The sequence below is a fragment of the Labeo rohita genome, unplaced genomic scaffold, assembly GCF_022985175.1.
Source record: "Labeo rohita strain BAU-BD-2019 unplaced genomic scaffold, IGBB_LRoh.1.0 scaffold_153, whole genome shotgun sequence".
Taxonomy (NCBI): domain Eukaryota; kingdom Metazoa; phylum Chordata; class Actinopteri; order Cypriniformes; family Cyprinidae; genus Labeo; species Labeo rohita.
In genome coordinates, this window is record NW_026127703.1 from 65,904 (window position 1) to 88,138 (window position 22,235).

General features: G+C 34.9%; 1 protein-coding gene across 1 annotated transcript; it reads right to left on the reverse strand.

Annotated features, from left to right (window-relative positions):
- Positions 1-470: 470 nt before the first annotated feature.
- Positions 471-21,760, reverse strand: LOC127158511 (NLR family CARD domain-containing protein 3). The gene is made up of 8 exons (XM_051101599.1): positions 21,704-21,760; positions 20,659-20,816; positions 20,359-20,475; positions 14,230-16,110; positions 13,743-13,916; positions 10,217-10,390; positions 4,438-4,484; positions 471-4,358 (listed from the first exon to the last, which is right to left on the reverse strand). Exons 2-8 carry the CDS (start codon positions 20,793-20,795, stop codon positions 3,832-3,834), a joined length of 3,057 nt encoding a protein of 1,018 aa, XP_050957556.1. The 5' UTR covers positions 20,796-20,816; positions 21,704-21,760; the 3' UTR covers positions 471-3,831.
- Between the last annotated feature and the right edge of the window lie 475 nt (positions 21,761-22,235).

The following is a 22,235-nucleotide window of genomic DNA, read 5'->3' on the forward strand; positions in this document are numbered from 1 at the left end:
CTTAACAGATGGGTAAGTAACCCAGCTGCTTTGAGTTGATTTAACTCAAATATCTAAGCTGTCACTTAGTATAATTTAACATTTCAAGTTGAATAAACTTTTTTTGAGTTGACTGAACTTAAAATTTTAAGGCAGCCAGGTTACAAATTATTTTAAGTTGACTCAACAAATTGTTTTTTACAGTGTAAGCACCTCTTATGTGCATCCCTGCATATAATGTCTTATTATTGTAATTGAATTAATGTAATTAAGAGAGGTGTGCCCTGTTCAGCAGCAGAGACTCCAACAACACATGCATTCAGGACATGAGAGAAAAACTAAAGGAGGAGAACAATGAAAACTGACTGAGAGATGAGAGGACAAACAGAAACACATAAAATGTGTTTTATCCTTTATTGAGAAAATATGGCACATAGATTAAAATGTGAATGTATGTACACACATATACACACATTCACAGAATGAGTTAAGCAGATTTCTAGGACCTAGCATGCTTTGCTTCTGACTGTTAATGGAGAGTAAAAAAATAAATTAAGTGTTATTTCATGTGTTTTTTTACTCAATATTAATATAAGGGGAGATCTGTTAGTGTTTAATGTTTTATTAATTTGAAATGCAAAAGGGTTTCTGGCAAGTTTGTGTGGTTACCATTGTGCAGAAGAGTAGAGCCTGTGTTTAGGATGATGACTGGCCAAGTGCCATTAATGTATTTAAAAACAACTAGCTGTTTGCTTTTCAGCACAGGTCAGTCTGTTCACTAAGCCCTTTATAATGAGCAGGTGTGGTTATGCTATTATAAGCCAGCTATATTTTAAAATATGAAACATGTATATTATATGTACAGGGTTGTTAAACAAAAGAAATATATTTTTCCATGTGTGTGTGTGTATATGCACTAGTGATGGGAAAATGAACCATTCCAAAGCGTCGAATCAACTGAACCAATTGCTTCGCAAAATGATTCACTGTTTCAAAGCATTCAAAACACCACACGCTAATGCCGCCTGCTGGTAAGAGTTAGTTAACTGCTACTAATCCTTTTAATTATACAAATGCCTCGTTTAAAATGTCTACAAATTGATGAAACTAATCCGAGATCAGGTAAAAACTATAGACGCTGGTTCAGTGATTCACCTCTGGGGGGGCGATCTTAGTGAACTCGCATTATTCACGGGTTTACAGAGATTGCCCCCCAATGGCAAACCATTGAAATTTTTGAAACCATTGAAATAATTATTAAATGTATTATTGAATATAAATTAACATACAATCCGAAATAGAAACAAAGATATTGTCCTCGCATGTGCACATGCAATTCAACAGCCAGCCAAGCTCCATCCATAAACAGTGGTGGCGTTTCACAAAAGCATAGCATATGGCATAAGGGGATAGAAAGAGAAAAACTTTTTTTTTGGTCTTTTTTTCTCCAATAGTTCATCAGAGTTGGTATTGTTGCTTTATCAAACCCTTGCACTTAATATTTTGAAAATAAATGAAAATCAAACTCAAATGGAGTTAATGTTTTTGAACAGCGAATGACAGAATGTTTTGTCTGTCATTAGAACAGCTGTATCAAGTGGATAATATTAGTTTTTCTTGTCGTTTCGTACATTTGGCCAAAATCTCATGATATAAACAATGAAGCGCTATATGCACAGCATATCTGAAACGTACAATAGTAAATTGGCTACAAATAGACGGCAAACGCTAAGACTCTCCTCTGCTCTTTAAACACACAAAATCATTAGCGTTTACAGACATAGTGTTTGAGTAAAGAAAGCGCTGTACTTATTGAAACATCAGCTATTTATTTATTGCAAACAAGCGGAGAGCTGTCTCCAACGCTTCTGAATGAATGCAGGGTGAAATTACAAGGTTTCACTGACAGTTTGAGGATCCAATGGTGTTACGGGGTTTAGTGACATGGTCTTTTGAATACTTTTCAATGGTAAATATTTGTAAAACCCTGATGTAAAAAATTGTAAAAATAGCACTGATTTAAAATAATAATAATTAAATATATTAGAGATATGAATGTTGGATAATTTTCTATGGCACACCTGACTGGGCTAGGGTATGGCGACTGCTCTGAGACTTATATCTCAAAAAGGGCTCAAAAATTATTGATGTAATATATGAAGAGTTCAGATGCAAAACCAGCTAAAAGCCATCTCGGTCAAAAATGAGATAATGATACTGAGTGAATGCTCCTGACACATATTATACGTCCATCAAATACTTTTGCTTCAAACTCGCTAAATTCCAGCCTCAGCCCAATCAGAAGTACCAGTACTTACACAGAAACCTATACAAAGTAGCCAGAAACAAATGCTCTTTTTAAAGAAATACGTCAGATGGATTTAGAGGCTTTTGCATCTGAATTCTTCCTATTTCCTTAAATGAGAATATCAGAAAAGTCAGATCAGAAATCAGAATCAGAATCCCAAAAATCAGAACAAATAGAGATATTGACTCGTACAGACAAGTTGTCTTCTCAAAGAAGAATGAAATCAACACATTGAGTGCCATGTCAAATAAAGGCTAGGCTAACAGCTAGAGGCTATTACTTAAATTACATCAAATCAAAGCTTCAAAAGAACTTATCACACATATGTGTACATATATGTATATGTAATCGAGCAGTACCTTACAGATGATGCTTATACAAACACAAAACAAAGGATGGCATCCAAAGATCGAGGAGAAACTGACTGCATGAAAAATGTGCTCCACTCTGAACTCACTTCGAATAGAACTGCCACTAGGTGGCGCCAAACCTATACAAGTAACAAACTCGGAGCAGAACATTATTGTGTGTATAATGACAATAAAAGGCATTCAGTCATTCATTCAATATGTGAAAGCAACAACATATATACTATAATTACACAATATATTATTCTGTACATTTTGTAATATACCTTTATATCTTTTATATGTATCATTCATATATGTGACCTTGGACCACAAAACCAGTCATAAGTGTAAACTATAAAATAGCTGAATAAATAAGCTTTCCATTGACGTATGGTTTGTTAGGATCTGACAATATTTGGCCGAGATACAGCTATTTGAAAATCTGGAATCTAATAGTTTCAAAAAGTTGTCTAAATGAAGTTCATAGCAATGCATATTATTAATTAAAAATTAAGTTTGGATATATTTACGGTAGAAAATTTACAAAATATCTTGATGGAACATGATCTTTACTTAATATTCCAGTGATTTTTGGCATAAAAGAAAAATTGATAAATTTGACCCATCCAATGTGTTTTTGGCTACTGCTACAAATATACCCGTGCAACATAAGACTGGTTTTGTGGTCCAGGGTCACATATTAGAAAATATATTTTCTTTGCAATAAGGGGTGATTTACAATGTGCAAAGATTTATTGAAGAAAACCAGTAACCCAGTATTACACAGTAAAGCTGATACATTAAAGTTAGAATAAAACATGGACATCTTGTTAATACACTGAATGGCACTGTTTTCACTGGCGTACAACACTGTTCAGAAAGTTTCAAATTCAAATTCATCTTTAAATTCAAAGCCTATTGTTATATTTTTACTTGGGCACTATTAATATCCCTGCACACTATATGTACAAATTATTTCATGCAGTTTTATTAATTGATAGATATTATGAAAATATTATGTACATGGATGCCATGAGAAAACAAATTACAGTTTATATTGTAAATTCATAAGAAGGTCACTGTCCCTGGTCTCAGAATTTTACCTTTACGTCTTGCATTGGCAAGTTTATATCAAGAACTTTTGAAAATGGGCCTCCACATGTGTGTGGTGTGTGGTTCCTCGCAGGAATGTTGTTAAATCTGACATAGAAACACTGAAGAATCAGAATAAATCTTAAACCCAGCATAGAGGGGTTCAGTGAATGTGGTGTTGAATGTGTATAAGTGTGTGAGTGTGTGTGTGTCAGAGACACTGTAGAAGGACAGAGTGCCAGCCGACCAGTCCAGATACACTCCTACTCTATTAGAGGATGAAGAGCGAGGAATGTCAGTGCTTTTATTATTGTGCCATACAGTGTAAGTCGTATCACAATAGTAAAGATTCCAGGACTTTTCATTGAGTCCAAACCAACAACCAATACCTCCCTTCCTGTTGATTCCTTTATATGCCACTGCTACATGACCCAAGCCGCTCCATTCAGCCTCCCAGTAACAGCGTCCAGTCAGACTCTCTCGACACAGAACCTGCTCAAAGCGTTCAAATCTCTCTGAATGATCAGGATATGGCTGATTCTCTTTCACATATGTTGTTTTTTTGTTCCCATCAGAAAGGATGAGTTGAGTGTGTGCTGTGTTTGGATCCAGTGTGAGATCACAGGCATCTGGACACAGAAAGGCATATCAAAACATCTACAACATTATTAAAAACTGATAGGTGCATTTGTGTGTGCGAGGACTCACATTTTCGTAGACCTGGTGTGATCCTAAAATGTCCTCCATGGTCCAAACTGAACATATATATAAACAAAAAATGTTAATGGAATTCATTACTTTTCAAATGGTTTTACTGTTGTGTAAAACAAAATTTCCCAAAGAGGTTTGTGAACTGATGAAAAATCACAATGCGCATACTCTCCAAAATGGTGCTAGGGTGACGCGGAGAAGAACAATAGTTGAATAAAATTGTTGTTTTTGTTTTCTTTGCACACAAATGGTATTCTCTTAGCTTCATAAATTTACAGATAAACCCCTGATGTCACATGGACTATTTTAACAATATTCGTACTAAATTTCTGTACCGTAGTAGTTCCCCTTCAAAGGAACTTTGAGCTGCGTCCCGATCTAGGGGACACTTTGGGAAATGCTGCCAATATGACTAGTGTCTGAAGAGTGTGTAAAACAACTCCAATCCTATTGGCCCACGTGGACAGTGACATTATAGGCGGGTACCTGAAAGTATAAAAGGGCACCTGCTGAACACCCCATACAGCAAAAAAACATGTATTTTCAAATATATTTCAAAATATATGAAGAATGACCAAAAAATATATTTGTTAAATATATTTCATTTCAAATATATTTTCTACTAATTTATTTTTTGGCCATTTTTGGAATACGCTTAAAAAATTATGGTAAAAAAATAAATAAAATAAAATAAAATATCCTAATTTAAATAATATTCAAAAAATAAAATATAAATAAAAACTTTTGCGGAAATGTTAATTTAATGTTTTACAAAATGAATACTGCTTGAATTATTCTGATGAGATACCTTAACTTTAAAACAAAATAGTAAAAAAAAAAAAAAAAGGTCATATGACAATCAGAGGATTATTAAACAACTCCATAAACAACACTACCAGCTTCACACATTACTGACCAGATTAACCTGATTTCTTTCATACAAAAGTTCTTATTGAGAGTTAACAGGTTTAGATTTTTACTGAAAATTATACAGTCTGTAACTGTATTTCTGAAGCACATTTGTTATGGCAAAATTGCAGAAGAAACTCTCATTGGAAGAAGTTGTAATCATGTAGTGGTTGTTTCATAATCTGGTCTCTGATTATTTAATATTTGTTATTGATTTTACACAGCTGTGATGTTTTGAAAGATTTTATAAAGTCATTATGTAGAAAACAGTCTGGCAGGATATTTGAGGCACACACAGACATCAAGAATCAGCATATGAATATCAACAATGGTGACAAAATATTCAGATATACAGATCAACTCTGAACATCACAAAATAACCTATAGATTCCCAAAAAAAGCTGTTTAAAGATTGTCACCACTGTTGAGATACATGTGCTGATTCTGAAGTCAATATCAACATCAATATATATTTTTTTTCTTTAACTTAAAATCTGAACCTCATATTGGTACAATATTTCTACCACAAAAATGCAGCCTTCAACTTTATACAGCATTAATAGCTAACAAAGCTAGCCTCTTAATGAGTTATTCTTAACTGCTACTTGCTGATGCCTACAGCACCAGCAATAAATAGCCAACATCATCTGACATCATTTTTCCTTTGTACTTGTCATTTTAACAAACATGCTTTAGAAACAACTTAACTTTAGAGTTAAAGAACCCAGAAAAAAATAACACTTTAATCAAGGTATAAGAGCCCAACTAAAGCAAACACTGATCTCTATCATGGTGACATCTTAACTGTTTTCAGTAAAACATCAACATCTGAAACTCGGTTAATTTCTTAAAATGAGTCCAAAAATGAGTAACTTTTGTATGAAATAATGTTTGACTGGTTTGTAGTAAATGAAGATGCTCAGATCTAGAGAGATCTGATAGTTTATTATTCTATTGCTGCAAGTCCTTTGAGTTTGATTTATTTATTCATTTATTTATTTATAAAGTAAAGGTGTTTGATCATAATAGTTCACGAAATATCTGTAAAATAACAGTGTTTGTTAAAGTTTAAATACTATTTTTGCACTTTATTTAAGTTAGGATATTTTACTTGAATTTTACAGTTTTTGTTAGACAGTTGTTGCTGCAAGTCATGTGCTCTTTATTGTTTTGTTGTTGTTTTAATAGTGTGAGAAATGGTGCCATTTGCACCATCTGGTGGTGATTTCATCTATTATTGTCACCTTTATTTCTGAAATTTACATACATTTCTATTAAATTTAAGAAAAAAAGAAACACTATGAATAATACTGTATTTATCTGTATAAAAATGAGAATTATAATGATAAAACACTTAAAATAATAGCTACAGATTTTAGTAATTTTACAGTGTTTTGCATAAAATTTAAAATGACTGGAGAAATGACTGTTTATTATGAAAATATATTAATATATTTAAAATATGTATTTTTGAAAATATATTTATACATTCAAAATATATTGTAAAAATAATATATATACAAAATGGCCAAGAAATATATTTACATAAATATAAACAACAAACAAATGTGTCTTTTCATTTCAGTTAAATTTAATTTAAAGTAGGGCTGTCAAAATTAACGTATTATTCATAATTCATTTTAACGGCACTAATTTTATTAAAGCACAATTAATGCAGCAGGCATTTTCTGATGAAAATGTGCGATTTAATTACGATTAATCATGAGTTAACTAATGACAATCATGCGATTAATCGAAATTCGATATTTTTGTTGATATGGTTATCACTGTCAATCATCTCAAGTTTCGTCAGTGACAATTTCGCATATTCGCTCTTGGATTTAAATGCGGGTGCATGAAAAATAAAGGTTTTGTTTGAAAATAGATTGTATGGAAGCGAGTGCCACATGCTCCTTTTAAAATCACTGATGTCAATTATTTAAGTATAATTAAGGAAGCTAACTGCACTATAGTTTGCTTATTTACAATAGACCTCATTCATGAAACATGAGCAGAACAAATTTGTGTGTAAATCATTAGTAAAGCCATTCTAACATAAACTTTCAAATTCATGAAAATTTTCGTATTTTCAAAATGTTGGTATGAAAGAAATGTACATCTGCTCCTTACCATGGGTAAATATGTGCGCAAAACACTCTGTGTTCTTTTTGACAAACTGATGACACTGAATTTTGAAGCACTGCCATAATAATTACAAGTTCATTTGCCCTTAACCCCCTTTTTTTTTTTTTTAGCTGACTTGATAACTGTAAAAAGCAGCCGTCATCACTCAATTTACTCGTCCGTAAATAGTGGAGGTGCAGGACAAGTACCAACCAACCATCCTACTTAATGACTGCCTACAACAATGGAGAAGTCAATATTACAGGTTACTGCTTTTATACATTTAGTAAAATCCTTAAAAATGAGATACTAGTAATACGATGCTGCTGGGAATATACCAAATCATAGGAACTAAGGCATCTCAGCTGTAAAAATGTTTTGCCACCAAAGCGTTTTCAAGTGCCACCAACTGGCCATTTAAGAAGAGCACCTGACATTTTTTCAGATGGCTAAAAACTCTTTGGTGGACACGTTACTGAATATTTATTGTTAGGCATACGGCCTTTTAGTCTTTTTTGCATTTACGCAACATACTGGAGCCAAACCTGAGGAAGTAGAACAGAATATTCCACTATGCAATTTGCGTAGCTGTAATTCATTTACGAAGCATTTGTAAATATAACTAAAAAAAAATTGTTTGTAACAAATATAAAGAAATGTGAGAATGTGGACATTTAGTATATAAATCCATTAAACAGGCTACCACTTTTATTGTTCCAATGCAAAGTAAACCTTTTCTTTATTTCAAGATAGATTCATATTATAGAAATAATCTAAAATATGGTATAGTACTGCACAGCAAAAATCCCTCAGAGAACATTTAAAGTCTCACTCTAAATAAAATAACACTTAAGCAGAGGTATAATTAATCAGATAATTAAGAGATTAATTAAAGAAGTCCTCTTCCAGAACAAAAAATTACAAATAATTTACCCTCTTGTCATCCAAGATGTTCATGTGTTTCTTCAGTTGATAATAAATTGTTTCTCAAGTTTGAACTTCCAAAATGCAGTTTAATACAGCTTCAAATGGCTCTAAATGCTTATCTAGCAAAACGAACGGTTATTTTTTTAAACAAAATAACAATGTATTTACTTTTTAACCTCAAACACTCATCTTGTCTTGTCTTTTACACATAGTCTGTGTAATCCTGATCAATACAGTTAGGGTATGTCGAAAAACTCCAGTCTCGTTTTCTTCTTCAATGTCAAATTGTCCTACATCACTGTTTTTGCCTTTTATTGTAAAGGGGTTTGATCTTCTCTGTATGTTCACTTTGTAAACACTTGGTCGGTACTTCTGCAGCGATGTAGGATGATTTTGAAGTTGGGAAAGAAAACGAGATGGGAGTTTTTCGGTCAAGTGTTTTGACTGGAAAAAACAGAGTTCACCCAGACTTAGACAAGATGAGCATTTGAGATTAAAAGGTATGTAAATTGTCAATTTATTTAGAAAATGACAGATTGTTTTGCTAGATTAGACTCTTCTTCCTCAGCTAGGATCATTTAGAGCCATTTGAAGCTGCTCTAAAACTGCATTTTGGAAGCTCAAACTCACGGCCACCATAGAAGTCCACTATATGGAGAGAAATCCTGCAATATTTTCCTCAAAAACCATACTTTCTTTACAACCGAAGAAAGAAAGACATGAACATCATGGATGGCAAGGGGGTGAGTACATTATCTGAACATTTTTGTTCTGAAAGTGAATCTCTCCTTGAACAAAAGGTGATGAACACAGAAACAGAAAAGTGCTACTTCGAAAAAATAAAAGGTTAAATGAATCCATATAAACAGAGTGATTGAGTGAATTCAGAAATCTACAAGTAACAAGTAATAAAGTAATAAGACATAAGAATCCAAGATGGTGCCTGTGTCGACATGCCATCTACTGCTCTCCTGCCTTATAGTCTGGTTGCTTGCTTTGTACTCAAATGCTCTCTGATCTTGTTTTCCTACATTTATTGTGGTTTTGAGTGCTTACACATTCGAGCAGTTCAGAAAATCAAAAACTATAACTATAAAATAAAAAAAAAAAAAAAAAAATATATATATATATATATATATATATATATATATATATACAGGGGTTGGACAGTGAAACTAAAACACCTGGGTTTAGACCACAATTAGTATGGTGTTTGGCCAATACAGCATTATTTCATCTTGGGAATGACAAATACAAGTCCTGCACAGTAGCCAGAAGGATTTTGAGCCATTCCTTTCGCAGAACAGTGGCCAGGTCACTATGTGATGTTGGTGTATGAAAACATTTCCTGACTCGCTCCTCCAAAACACCCCAAAGTGGCTCAATAATATTCAGATCTGGTGACTGTGCAGGTCATGGGAGATGTTTAACTTTACTTTCATGTTCATCAAATCACTCTTGTCACCAGCCTTGCTGTGTGTATTGGTGCATTATCATCCTAATACATGGCACCACCTTCAGGGTACAATGTTTGAGCTATTGGGTGCACATAGTCAACCTTTACACTCTGCTCTTATTGGTGGAATGTGCGATCAGTAAAGACTGGCCACCAGGCTGCATAAATATAGCCATGAAACCTCCAACACTATATTGGCCAGTGTTTCAGTTTCATTGTCCAACCCCTGTATATATACACATTTTAAATAATTGAAGTTGTTTACTTTCACTGAGTTGTGAAATGGGAAAGCTGAAAAATTTAACTCCATCTGCGACACGTTTTCCACACTGAAAATAATATTATAACCACTCAACTTACTTAAGTATCTGCAGTTTATAATTTGGATCCTCCAGTTTGTGGTTGAGCAGCTGGTCTCCTGATTGTCCTGGGTGATTGTAGCTCAGATCAAGCTCTCTCAAGTGTGAGGGGTTTGAACTCAGAGCTGAAGACAAATAACCACAGCCTTCCTTTGTCACCATACAGCCAGACAACCTACAGAAAGAGCAAAGGTCTTAAATATCATTCATGTTTTTGTTTTGAAGTTATATAGCCACTGGTCACTGTTTATTCAGTTTGTGACTGAATTACATACATTTCAATTGTGGGCAAATTCATACTGAGTGGCAATTAAGGGAAGAGTTGCCATGGCGACTTCAGTCAACAAAGAAGGCTGCTTGACTAAAGGGTAAACTCTTGTCTCTCTTTTTCTTTATTACAAAAAAGGTTAGTAAAATGATCAAATGTCAAGGAAAAAACTATAATTACATTACTTACATTGAAATGGTGAAGTTTATGAGTAACTATACATAAAAGAAGCATTTTAATATATTTATTGATGGGTTGTTTTAATGTTGAAGTTATCAACTGTCAGTGTGTGTGTGTACAAAAATACAATATAACGGATACTGTTATTAGGGCTGTTCGATTCCGAAAATTTTGGAATCGAGTCCGATTCCGATTCCTGGTTCTGGAATCGATGGGATTCGATTCCAAGAATTGATTCCTCATCGATTCTTCTTCGATTCTTGTTTTTTTAGATTGGAGGAACCTAATTTCGCCATCACTGTAGGATATAAAAGTCTTAGAAAGTAACCTTTTCATAATATGAAGCTTTGTTTTTATAAATTATGATACATTTCTGTATTTAAATTATTTTTATCTGCGTTGCCCATGAAATTAGTCATAGCCCACAGCAGTGTACATGCGTTTATTGCATGAATGAAACAAGACGTGTACGGTTCAGCTGAATGATGTTACTTCAACCGTATGCGTTGCACAGAATTAACAAACTGTACACTGAAACAAAATAACCAGAACATTAACAACAACATTGCTATAAGAGCTTGTGGTTTATCTGTCAGTCAGACGCTCACTCTCCGCCACTTATCTGTGCTCTCGGTGCTTTCAAAATGATCACAGGCTGATAGAAAGGTTAAAAATAGCATTTGATTTAAGATGGAAATAGGATCAAGACCCGATCACGTCATGATCTATTCTTTTGTGCAGCGCTCATGTGGACAACATAAGCCAGTTCCACCGTAAAATAACTTCTGAATCATTTTTGAACTGGTTCATTAAAACGATCTATCCAAAAGAACCTTTTGTGGAAACGAATCAGACTTCTAATCACTATTAGCGCGCAAAGCTGCATCTTCAAACTCAGATATGCTCAGTACCGACTCCTTTCATTCAGTTTATTTTCGTGAATCGACGTTCAGCGACGTTTGATGACAGCAGCCAAGATATGCAGCCTTCGTATGATGCAGCCGTTCATTTGAGAGGCGCCCATATAAGCTTTGTTTGAACTGAAAACGGCTCTGAATGGGGAGTCGATTCCCCCGACGGAATCGATTCCAACCTTTGGAATCGACTCTCGATTCCCAACGCCTCGGAATCGAGGAATCGATTATTTTTGGAATCGATTCCCAGGCCTAACTGTTATTACTCACCTGTGTTACTTACCTGTGTTACCTGAATTCAGACTGCTATGCGAGTTGTGTGAAACATTGATAGACGTTTGTTACCTTGTTTAACTGTTTATTTGTTGCCACTGAGTGCTTGTATGTACTGATACATTTTTCTTAATGTGGAATACTGTGGGTTAAAGTTCCATGAATTTGTTTTGATTAAAGTCAACAAAGAAGGCTGCTTGACTAAAGGCAAACTCTTGTCTCTCTCTTTCTTTATTACAAAAAAGACATTTCTCATCTGTTGAGTAGACTTCCAGGGCAGGGTCTGCAACACAAGTCTGCGGCACATTAACAGCTCTGACGCGGCCACCGGAGCTGATCACAGCCACTCTAGTCAATGTCAAAATGGCATTTATTGTTTGAATTTCCTGGGGGAAAAAATGCTGTACTTGTTTGGTACACATGCGTACTGAATCAAAAGACCCATACCGAAAAATTTTGGTACGAATATGTGTACCGTCACACCCCTAGGCTAGCTTGAATGAACTCTAACTCTATTGATCCTGAGTGTGACAAGTGTCATTCTGGTTCAACTACTCTAATCCATATGCTCTGGTCCTACCCTGCACTGTCTTCTTTTTGGAGGCAAATTTTTGTCTCATTGTCAGCCATTGCCTACTTGTCTAGTTACTGGTTTATTTGGGGTTCTCCCACCTGGCCACTCTTTACCTTCTCATTTTTCAGACTTTGTAGCCTTTTTAACCCTTTTGGCTAGGCGTTTAGTTCTTCTTAACTAGAAGAGCCCTTACCCCCCGTCTCACACCCACTGGTTAAGAGATGTTCTTTAAGAAATTAGAGAAAATTAGGTACTAGGTATTAGGTAAATTAGGTGTTAGGTATGTCAAAGCTCTGCAGAGATTAAGTCTCAGAGTCATTTTGCCATCTCGGCTCAAATTGTTCTAAAAAAACAGTTTCGTCTATCGACACAATATTGATAACTACAAGTTGTGCCTTCGCAACTTTGGTGCTTGGCCCCTAATAAGAGCACCACCGTATACAATAAAAATCAACAGCATGATCTATTCATGCTGCATTGCATGCTGGGAACCTTCAGAGTACATATGCACTGTAAATATATGCAATATATTTCTGAGAGTGCATGTATATACAAGAAGTCCTGCTGTGAAATTACTGTGAAAGTAATGCAATTATTAACCTTGAATATACTGTAATTTCACACTAATATTTTTAACAGTGTGTATCTGCATTCAGACACTGGGTTTCTCAGTGCTGTCAAAATAGTGTTGTTGATGCTTACTGGCCAAACAGATAAAACGTATTGGCCAATGTTTAATGCCAAGAAAAAAAGCCAAATATCATCTGATATAGCACCTTTGTGATGTATTGGTCGACCACTGTATTGTTAAAGCCAAATTTTGGTGAGGTATTCCATGAATTAGGAAAAGAATTCTTATATTGAGATCCACCAGTCAGAACAATCACTACATCAATGCCTATGTTCCATGATTCAAGAAGTGTTCCTTTTTATAGAACATACCAGCAACAATACAAATAATCCAATATCATATGTCATACCAATATGTAATTTAATGTATGTAGTAATTTAATGTATTTTTCATATTTTACTTTATTATTTATATCAACCCAGACTGGGGATTGTTCAGATTAGACCCCTCATGTCCTGCATGTTCTATGTTTGATTTATGGATTTCCAGAAATCAGTCTCCAACATGGGAACACAATTCAAATTATGCGTTTGTATCTTACTGAAAGCAAATTAATGTTAACAATAGGAACAATGGTGAGGTTAAGCAGTTCGCAAACAACTTGTGCTAAATGCTTTAAAAGAAAATGGAAAGTAGCCTAAACATTCAAAGTATCAGGATATTAGTACAAATATTACTACTACAAACCTCAATATCTCCAGCTGACAGTTTAAACTTTTCAGTCCATCCGAGAGTAGCCTCACTCCTGAATCCTGTAGGTCATTGTTAGTCAGGTCCAGATCTCTCAGGACACAGTTTGAAGATTGTAGAGCTGATAACAAACTCTCACAACACTGACCAGTGAGATTGCAGCCAGCAAGGCTATGGGACAAAACATAAATTAAAGTAGTAATTACTTTAACTTTGTAACCACATAGTCATAGCTAGTGTTTGCAAAAAGGTGGAATATTTCCAGTAAATCTTGGAAACTTCATGGGATTTTTTGGATTTTTGGGAAGTTTCCGGAAATTTAGTGGAAATTTTCCACCCCTTTGCAACCCTAGTCTTAGCCAAGCACTAAACTGGCACACATACCATAGTATTGTGAGTATTATATAATAGTAACAATATCAATGTGCCTTAACTACAGTGAAATTTAGATTTTTATGGGAATGTTTGAGGAGTTACCACTTACAGAGCTTTTGTGCAGTTGATCACAGCTGGTACCAGTCTTCTTCTACCCTCATCTGATGTGTTGTATTTCTTGAGGTCCAGCTCATCCAGCACCTCCTCTGACATTTGAAGCATGTAGGCGATTGTTGAGCAGTGAGCAGGAGAGAGTTTCTTCTCTGTGTAATTAACTGATTTCACAAACTCCTGAATCTCTCTAGACAGAGTCTGATCTTTTACTTCCAACAGACAGAGGAACAGATTGATGGACCTTTCAGTGGTGAGTCCATGTCCAGCTTTGATCTTCTCTTTGATGAACTCTGTGGTTCTCCTTATGCTCTCTGAGCTGTTCTTTGTCTGTGACAGTAGATCCTGTAAGAGTCTCTGATTGGAGTCCAGTGAGATGCCCAACAGGAACCGCAAGAACAGATCCAGCTGTCCATTTTCGTTCATTACAGCCTTATCAGCCACTCTTTCATGGAGATTTTCCAGGGAATCAAAACATTGTTCAGTAGTGCTCTCTATGTGGTAGTAAAACACATAGAAAGCAGCGAGAAACTCCTGAACACTCAGATGGATAAAGCTGTAGACTTTCCTCTGATGAATCACAGATTCCTCCTTAAAGATCTCAGTGCAAATCCCAGAATACACTGAGGCGTCAGTGACATCTATGCCACTTTCAGTCAGGTCCTCCTCATAGAACATCACATTGCCCTTCATCAGTTGTTTGAAAGCCACTTCAGCAATTTTCACAATCACATCTCTGTTGGACTGCAGGAGTTTCTCTGAATCTCTCTCTTCATACTTCTGGTTCCTCATGTTAATATGAATCCGCAGGAAGTGGATGTACATTTCAGTCAAAGTTTGAGGGATTTCTACACTCAGATCTTCTTTCAGGAGCTTCTGAAGCACAGTGGATGAGATCCAGCAGAAGACGGGGATGTGGCACATGATGTGGAGGCTTCTTGCTCTTCTGATGTGTGAGATGATTCTGCTGACTTGATGCTGGTCACTGAATCTCTTCCTGAAATATTCCTCCATCTGAGGCTCACTGAATCCCTGAATTTCTGTCACATGGTTGATGTATTTGAAGGGTATCTGATTGGCTGCTGCTGGTCTGGAGGTGATCCAGATGAGAGCAGAGGGAAGCAACTCTCCTTTCATGAGGTTTGACATCAACACACCCACTGATGAAGACTCGTTCACATCACAAACTTTCTGAGCATCTGAAAACATCAGTGTGATTCTGCTTTCATCCAGACCGTCAAAGATGAACACAACTTTACACTCCTCATAAATCTTTGAGTCCAGATCTTGAAGTTCAGGATGAAAGTCCAGCAGAAGTCTGTGAAGACTGTAATAATGATCTCGGATCAAGTTTAGCTCTCGAAATGGAAGTACAAACATGAAATCTACATCCTGATTAGCTTTTCCATCAGCCCAGTCCAGAACGAACTTCTGCACAGAGACGGTTTTTCCAATTCCAGCGATGCCTTTAGTAAGAACAGTCTTGATTTGGACCTTCTCCTCACATCCTGGTTTAGGTGAGGCTTTAAAGATGTCATTGCAGTCAATTGGAGTGTCTTGGAAGTGTTGTGTTCTGACTGTTTTCTCCATCTGTAAAACCTCATGTTCTTCATTCACTCCTTCAAACTTTCCTTCTATGACGTAGAGCTGTGTGTAGATCCTGTTCAGGAGGGTTTCATTCTCTTGGAGTTTGTTTCCCTCAAACAATCTTTCATATTTAATCTTTATGCTGATTTTATGCTGGTCTTTGACTCTCTGCAGGTTTGCCATCTTCAGTGTGTCTGTCCGCAAGACTGCTTCAGTTCTTTCTTGCCTAATGTGGGTCTGAGAGTGGGATGTAGAGGGCACAGATCTGTTCAGCTCACATTTCTTCCTCCTGCTAAAATTAAAAGGAAAAGAGCAGCAAATGACTTTTTCATTTTCTTAAAGACCAGCACATACATATTGATTATTACACAGCAAAAAAAGATGGGTTATTTTTTTAACCCAATAGATGGATTACATATATTGGGTTACTATGCTGGGTCATTTTCTAAAACGTTGGTATATTTTTTCAACATTGTTGGGTTATTTTTAATAATAACCCAGCATAGGGTTAAATTGGTTCCTGCGGCAACGGTTCAAATTTTAACGGACGACAGTGACTGACAGACAACAGAAGAAGCAGCCTTCAGTGTCACATGATCCTTCAGAAATCATTCTGATATGCTGATTTGCTGCTCAAAATTTTTTTTATATTATTATTATTATCAATATTTGATATGATTGGTAGTGTAGGTTTTCAGCTTCACGACTTCAACTTCAACAATTATGGAAAAAGGTTCACTAGTTTATCTGTAAAATGTTTCTTCTTCTGCTTCATCTTATCATAGAGGAAGGAGTGAATGAAGGAAGTTTTAAACTACTGGATGACACCAGCATTTCTGCACTAATTCCAAGAACATCTCCCAAGTTTTAAGTATTTTCAACGGGGGAAGCAATGGAACAGAAGACCTTACTACAAGGGGATCTGTGTTTCAAACATTTCTAAATGTATGACATCAACTTTCCAAAGCCCTCTGCGCCCATTTGCAGCAATCTTTAATATTTCAGGAGTTCCTTCAACACACTACATTTTCCTTAGAAACTTTGTATATAGTGATCAGTAAAAACTTTATGTTACTGATTATCAATAAGTCCAACAGCCAGCAGATTTGTTTTGTTTTATTATTATGATTACTGGTGTTAATGATTTTTTTTATTTTTGTTTTATTGATGAAGGTTTGTATGCTATGTTTGTTTTATTTGTGTACTGTATGTGCACATATGTGTATGTTTTGATACCCTGGACCACAAAACTAGTTGTAAGTAGCATGGGTATATTTGTAGCAATAGCCAAAAATACATTGTATGGGTCAAAATTATTGATTTTCCTTTAACCCTCTGGGGTCGAAAAACGCGCCGGCGCGGTTTGTGGCCGTTTTTTCTGATAACGCCAAAAAGAACTTCAATTACTCCGTCATTTTTGATCGTACGGATAAGAGCAATACATCAATCGAATCTGTAAGGAATTCACTTTTATTTGTGTACACTCATAACAACAACACTCTGTGGTTTTGTGAAATAAAGCAAACAAACAGGGTATGCAGTCTGCCGCGTTGTTCTCTGTGATCGTCATTAAGAAATGCGTCAATAAAATGAACTAAAACTCAGCGAATACAAAACACAGAGACATGAGAGAGATATCTAAAGAAAGCCTGACATGTCTACTTCTAAATGAAGTAAGTCTTATCGAAAACAAATATCATGTGTTAAAGTAATCTGTATGAAACCAACCCCATGTCCAGTCTTTCTCGTCCGACCTAATTATTTTTAATTTGTTCACGCCCACGAGCTACTTTCGGTTTGTTATTATAATCAGCCACGTGGAGGCGCAAGCGGCGAACCGCCCACATCAACGTAAACAAAGCGGGAGACTTCACTTCATTGTTCATGTCGGCTACTTGAGTCTTGTTACTGAAGAAGACGCGCTGTGAGGAGAAAGATTTATATTTCCCTCAGAGGAAGAGCGCGATGCGACGCACGGCGAGATCCACCGAAAGAGTAAGTCTTTCTATTATTAGCCTACTTACCTTAAAGTGAAACGTTATGAAGTATGTTTCATTTCATTGCATCGAAATGTTTGACGACGCCAGGATGTTTTTAATGTTATATAAAATAAAAATGACGCGATATAAAAGTAATAGTGTTTACACTGTAACACTGAATGATAGAGTCTAAGATTGTTTAGACCAAGCTACTGCCATATACTCTGTTCACGAATAGATATTTATGACGTGCTTCACAACAGTAAATTAGTTTTCCAGACATGAAATGGTTTTGTATTGTACACTACATACAAAGCATGCTTGTGTTTATAATTATAAATTCTTATTTATTTATTTATTTATCTATGGTACAACAATAGGATAATATTAGTTTATTATTAATACTTTGTTCATGAATGGGTGTTTAACGTGCCAAACAATAATAATTATTTTCTCAGATATAAAATGCCATTTTTTAAAGATAGTATAAAGCATGTGTGAGTCTATGACTACAAAATCATACTATATGTATATATTACAGATGCTCCTGATATTAACATGCTTACAGATGTTTTTTTTTCTTCTTTTTTTTTCTAGTGATCTGATTCCTGCACCACAGATGAATGCTATATGAAGAGTGCTGTACCAACATCAGATGTTCAACTACACTGTTTTTTTATTGTAAGACAATGTCCTGGACTACTGATGATGAGTTTTGTTTCTTAAATCCATGGAAAGAAGCAGCAATCACTTGAATATCAGGTATAATTTACTTGTTTCACTTGTTGAACAGAATCCAGAAAACAGTTTTCAGGAATGACACAAAGTCTGTTCACGTCTCTATGGTTAGATCAGTGTAGTCAATAATGTGCTTTTGACCTTCATTATGTATGTTTTGATGATACTGTGTTGTAAATAAAATACAAATAGTCTAAAACTCCATTCTTTGAATCTCTTATTGTTTCTACCTGACAGTCACAGTCTCATTGATGGGCCATTAGAGGAGGGCCTTTTGTCTCTCAGGTGTAGATCACTCAATATTCATGGTCGTTGTCACTCCCTTGCATATTCCCTTTCAGTCACAAAACATGTCTTAGAAAATTTAAATCAATATATTGTTTTCTGTAAACGCGTGAATGAGATGATTTTCACATCATTTTGTAGAAAAAACTCTAGACAACCACATCCAGTTCTCAAAAGTCTTGTGGACTAATGTTCTGAATGTGTTTCATGGTCTTATTTCAGTGACTTAAAGATTTTAGTTTTTCACTAACCACGCATAAACGTTGTTTTCTCAAAAACACAAACATGTATTTTAATGTTGCTTGCATATTATTGTAGCCCAGTTTATGCTGATTAGAATGTAATCAGACTTTAGCCATGAATATGTTTTTAAGATACTGAAAAAAGCACAAATGTCAGGGCATGTCAAAACTTCTCCAGGGCCCCAAAACACCCTCAGACCCCAGAGGGTTAATGTCAAAAATCATTAGGATATTAAGTAAAGATCATGTTCCACAGAAATATTTTGAAAATGTCTTACCATAAATATATCAAAACTTAATTTCTGATTAGTAATATGCATTGCTAACATCTTTATTTGGACAACTTTAAAGGCGAGTTTTCTCAATTTTTTCAAGATTTTTTTTTTTTGCACCCTCAGATTCCAGATTTTCAAATAGTTCTTATATCCTAACAAACCACACATTAATGGAAAGCTTTTTTATTCAGCCTTCAGATGATGTATACATTTACTTTTTTTATTATTATTATTGACCCTTATGACTGGTTTTGTGGTCCAGAGTCACATATGTTGGTCTTGAATTTTGTGTACATCTTAAAAATATGTCAGCTGTATGTGCACATTTGTGTGTTTTGAATTTAATATTTTTTTTATTTTTTACACATTCTTGTCCACTTATTTTGCAAACATTTACAGTATGAATTTACTGTACTTGCTAAAACTGTTTTACATTTCTATATATATATATATATATATACATACATATACATACATACATACATATATATATATATATATATATATATATATATACATATATATTATTTGCATATTTAAATAAACAAAATATGTATTTGAAAACAAAGTAGTGTTATAATGTAGTTTTATGAAGTAATTTCATAAAAAAAATACTGATGTAAATAATATAAATAATTAACTCAACTGTTGGGTAACTTTTAACCCAGCTGGATTTTAACCCAATTCATTGGGTTAAAATAACCCTCAGATGGGAAAGTGCTATACCAACCCATAGTTGGGTTACTAGTTGGGTTATTTTTTTAACCCAACATTTATTAGTGAGTAGGTACTGTTTGGGCAGCCCTGTGCAGTACCTATGTTGCATAATTTGTAGCAGACTTGGTGTTTCTTAAATTATTATTCATCTGAGATGCACTACCGTGAATTTTGGGTATATCCTGCCAATACTGATCTGGTATTCATTCAGTGGCAAGGAAGGTGTGTGTAGGTTGCTACAATGCACAATAAGCTGTTTTACATAAAATAATCTGACAAATACAAAAAATATCTAGTGTCATACCTGGGATCAGAGGTCACTGTTGCCTCACTGAGTGCAGGGGGATCCATCATAGATGCATCACTCTTTACAGACACACCACTGGGTTCTGGAGGCTCTGTTCTCTGTCTCTTACACCTGCTGATAGTGACAATGGACAAAACAGCATATTAGGCCTGTCTGTTTGCTGCCAATCTCTGGTCTCAACCACTTTTACATTTATTTAGTTAGAAAAACACATTCATCAAGACCAAATTACAGTTCCAAGATTCAGACAGTTAAAGTTCAGGAAAGTGATTTTTGTAAAAATGGCAAGTGTTTTACCTGTGATCAGAGATCACTGATGCATCACTAAAGTCAGAGCTCAGATTCTTTATGGGTGGATCACATCTTGATTCAGCAGATGGAGAACTCATTTTAAAGTCAGTGTCCTGATAATCCTTCTTCTCATGGAAATTCATTCTGGAGGCTGTGTCTTACTACTCACATTTAAAAAAAAAAAAATTCAAATCAGTCAATTTAGCTACCAATAAAAGCAAAGGTAAAACAGAAGCTACATTTGACAGGGATGTTTATTTACATAGCTTAATGCTATAGGTGGCATGCATGTATTTACATAACAGCTGCATACTGCATAAAAAAAGAAAAAAAAAAAGAACTTTTAAGAGGTTTAAATGTCAGTGCACACTAATTTTATGTCAGAGTTCTGCTAAATGTACAAAATTACATTGAATTACCACTCAAAATGTGTTTCAGCCTAAATTTAAATTGTATTGTATTTCAGTTGCATACAAATAATAGTATAATAATAGTTTACAGCAAAGTTCCCTGTGTTAAATAAACTTAGTGTTCATGTGTTTCCATGCAAAAGATTTTGAAGTAGTATTGAAGCAATTTATTATTGCTTATTAATCATTCTTGGTGTAACTTAGCATTATGTTTGAGTAAATATCAAAACTAAACTGTATGCCCCCAGAACACTTAAAATAAATTAGTCTTATACTGTAGGCTCCTTTTTAAAAGCATCCCTTTTAAAGTTTGAAGCTGGTCATTATTCAGTGCTATTATATGAAGCAGCACTTTTTTTCAGTATCTTTTTGTGGTCCACAAAATAAAGAAAGAAAGAAAGAAAGAAGGGCAGACAACATTAAAACAACACTAGAGCACGTAAAACAATTAATTAACAATTAACTTTGAGTAAATGAGCTGTCCTTTTAAACACCATTCACTGATGTTTCTGCAATTTTGGTCAGTCGAATGTAACGACACAAGTTTGAAATTCCATAAAAAAAAAAAAAAAAAAAACCCAACTAGCAGCTCATTTTGCATATGACTACATGGTTACAAGAAAAATATGTGCTGAACTTACCACAAAATAAGCGGATGTTTACCGACCCAGTGTTCAAAGCCTCGCAATGAATTCCGCTCATTTTCTTTTCTTTCACTTTCGTTACAGTCAGCTGATTTTAACGCCTCTATAAAAACAATCGCGCTCCCTCTAGTGGCGCAGAGTATCATTCTCAGAGCAGTGCTTTAAACCTCTTAGGCAAACGGGAAGTTAAACTAAACAGACAATGTTATGTAGTTAATTAATATAAAAGTAGTTATCCTTTTTTATTGGTTTGTTGATAATGCATATCTAATATTAAAAATATTTTTAATGTTTTATATTTCCAAGCACAGGTCAAAGGCAACATTCAAAGTTTGTCTTTTTTTCCTGTCATTACCTTTCCATATAAGTCAGCATCTGCTTTAGTTTTTTCAAAATGCTTACACACACTTTTTGAAACTATGGCTCTACACACAAAACCACAACACACACACACACACGTAAAACATCACACACATCTTGCAAAAGCAAACACTTTTTTGAAAACTATTTTACTGTTTTTTTCAACTGC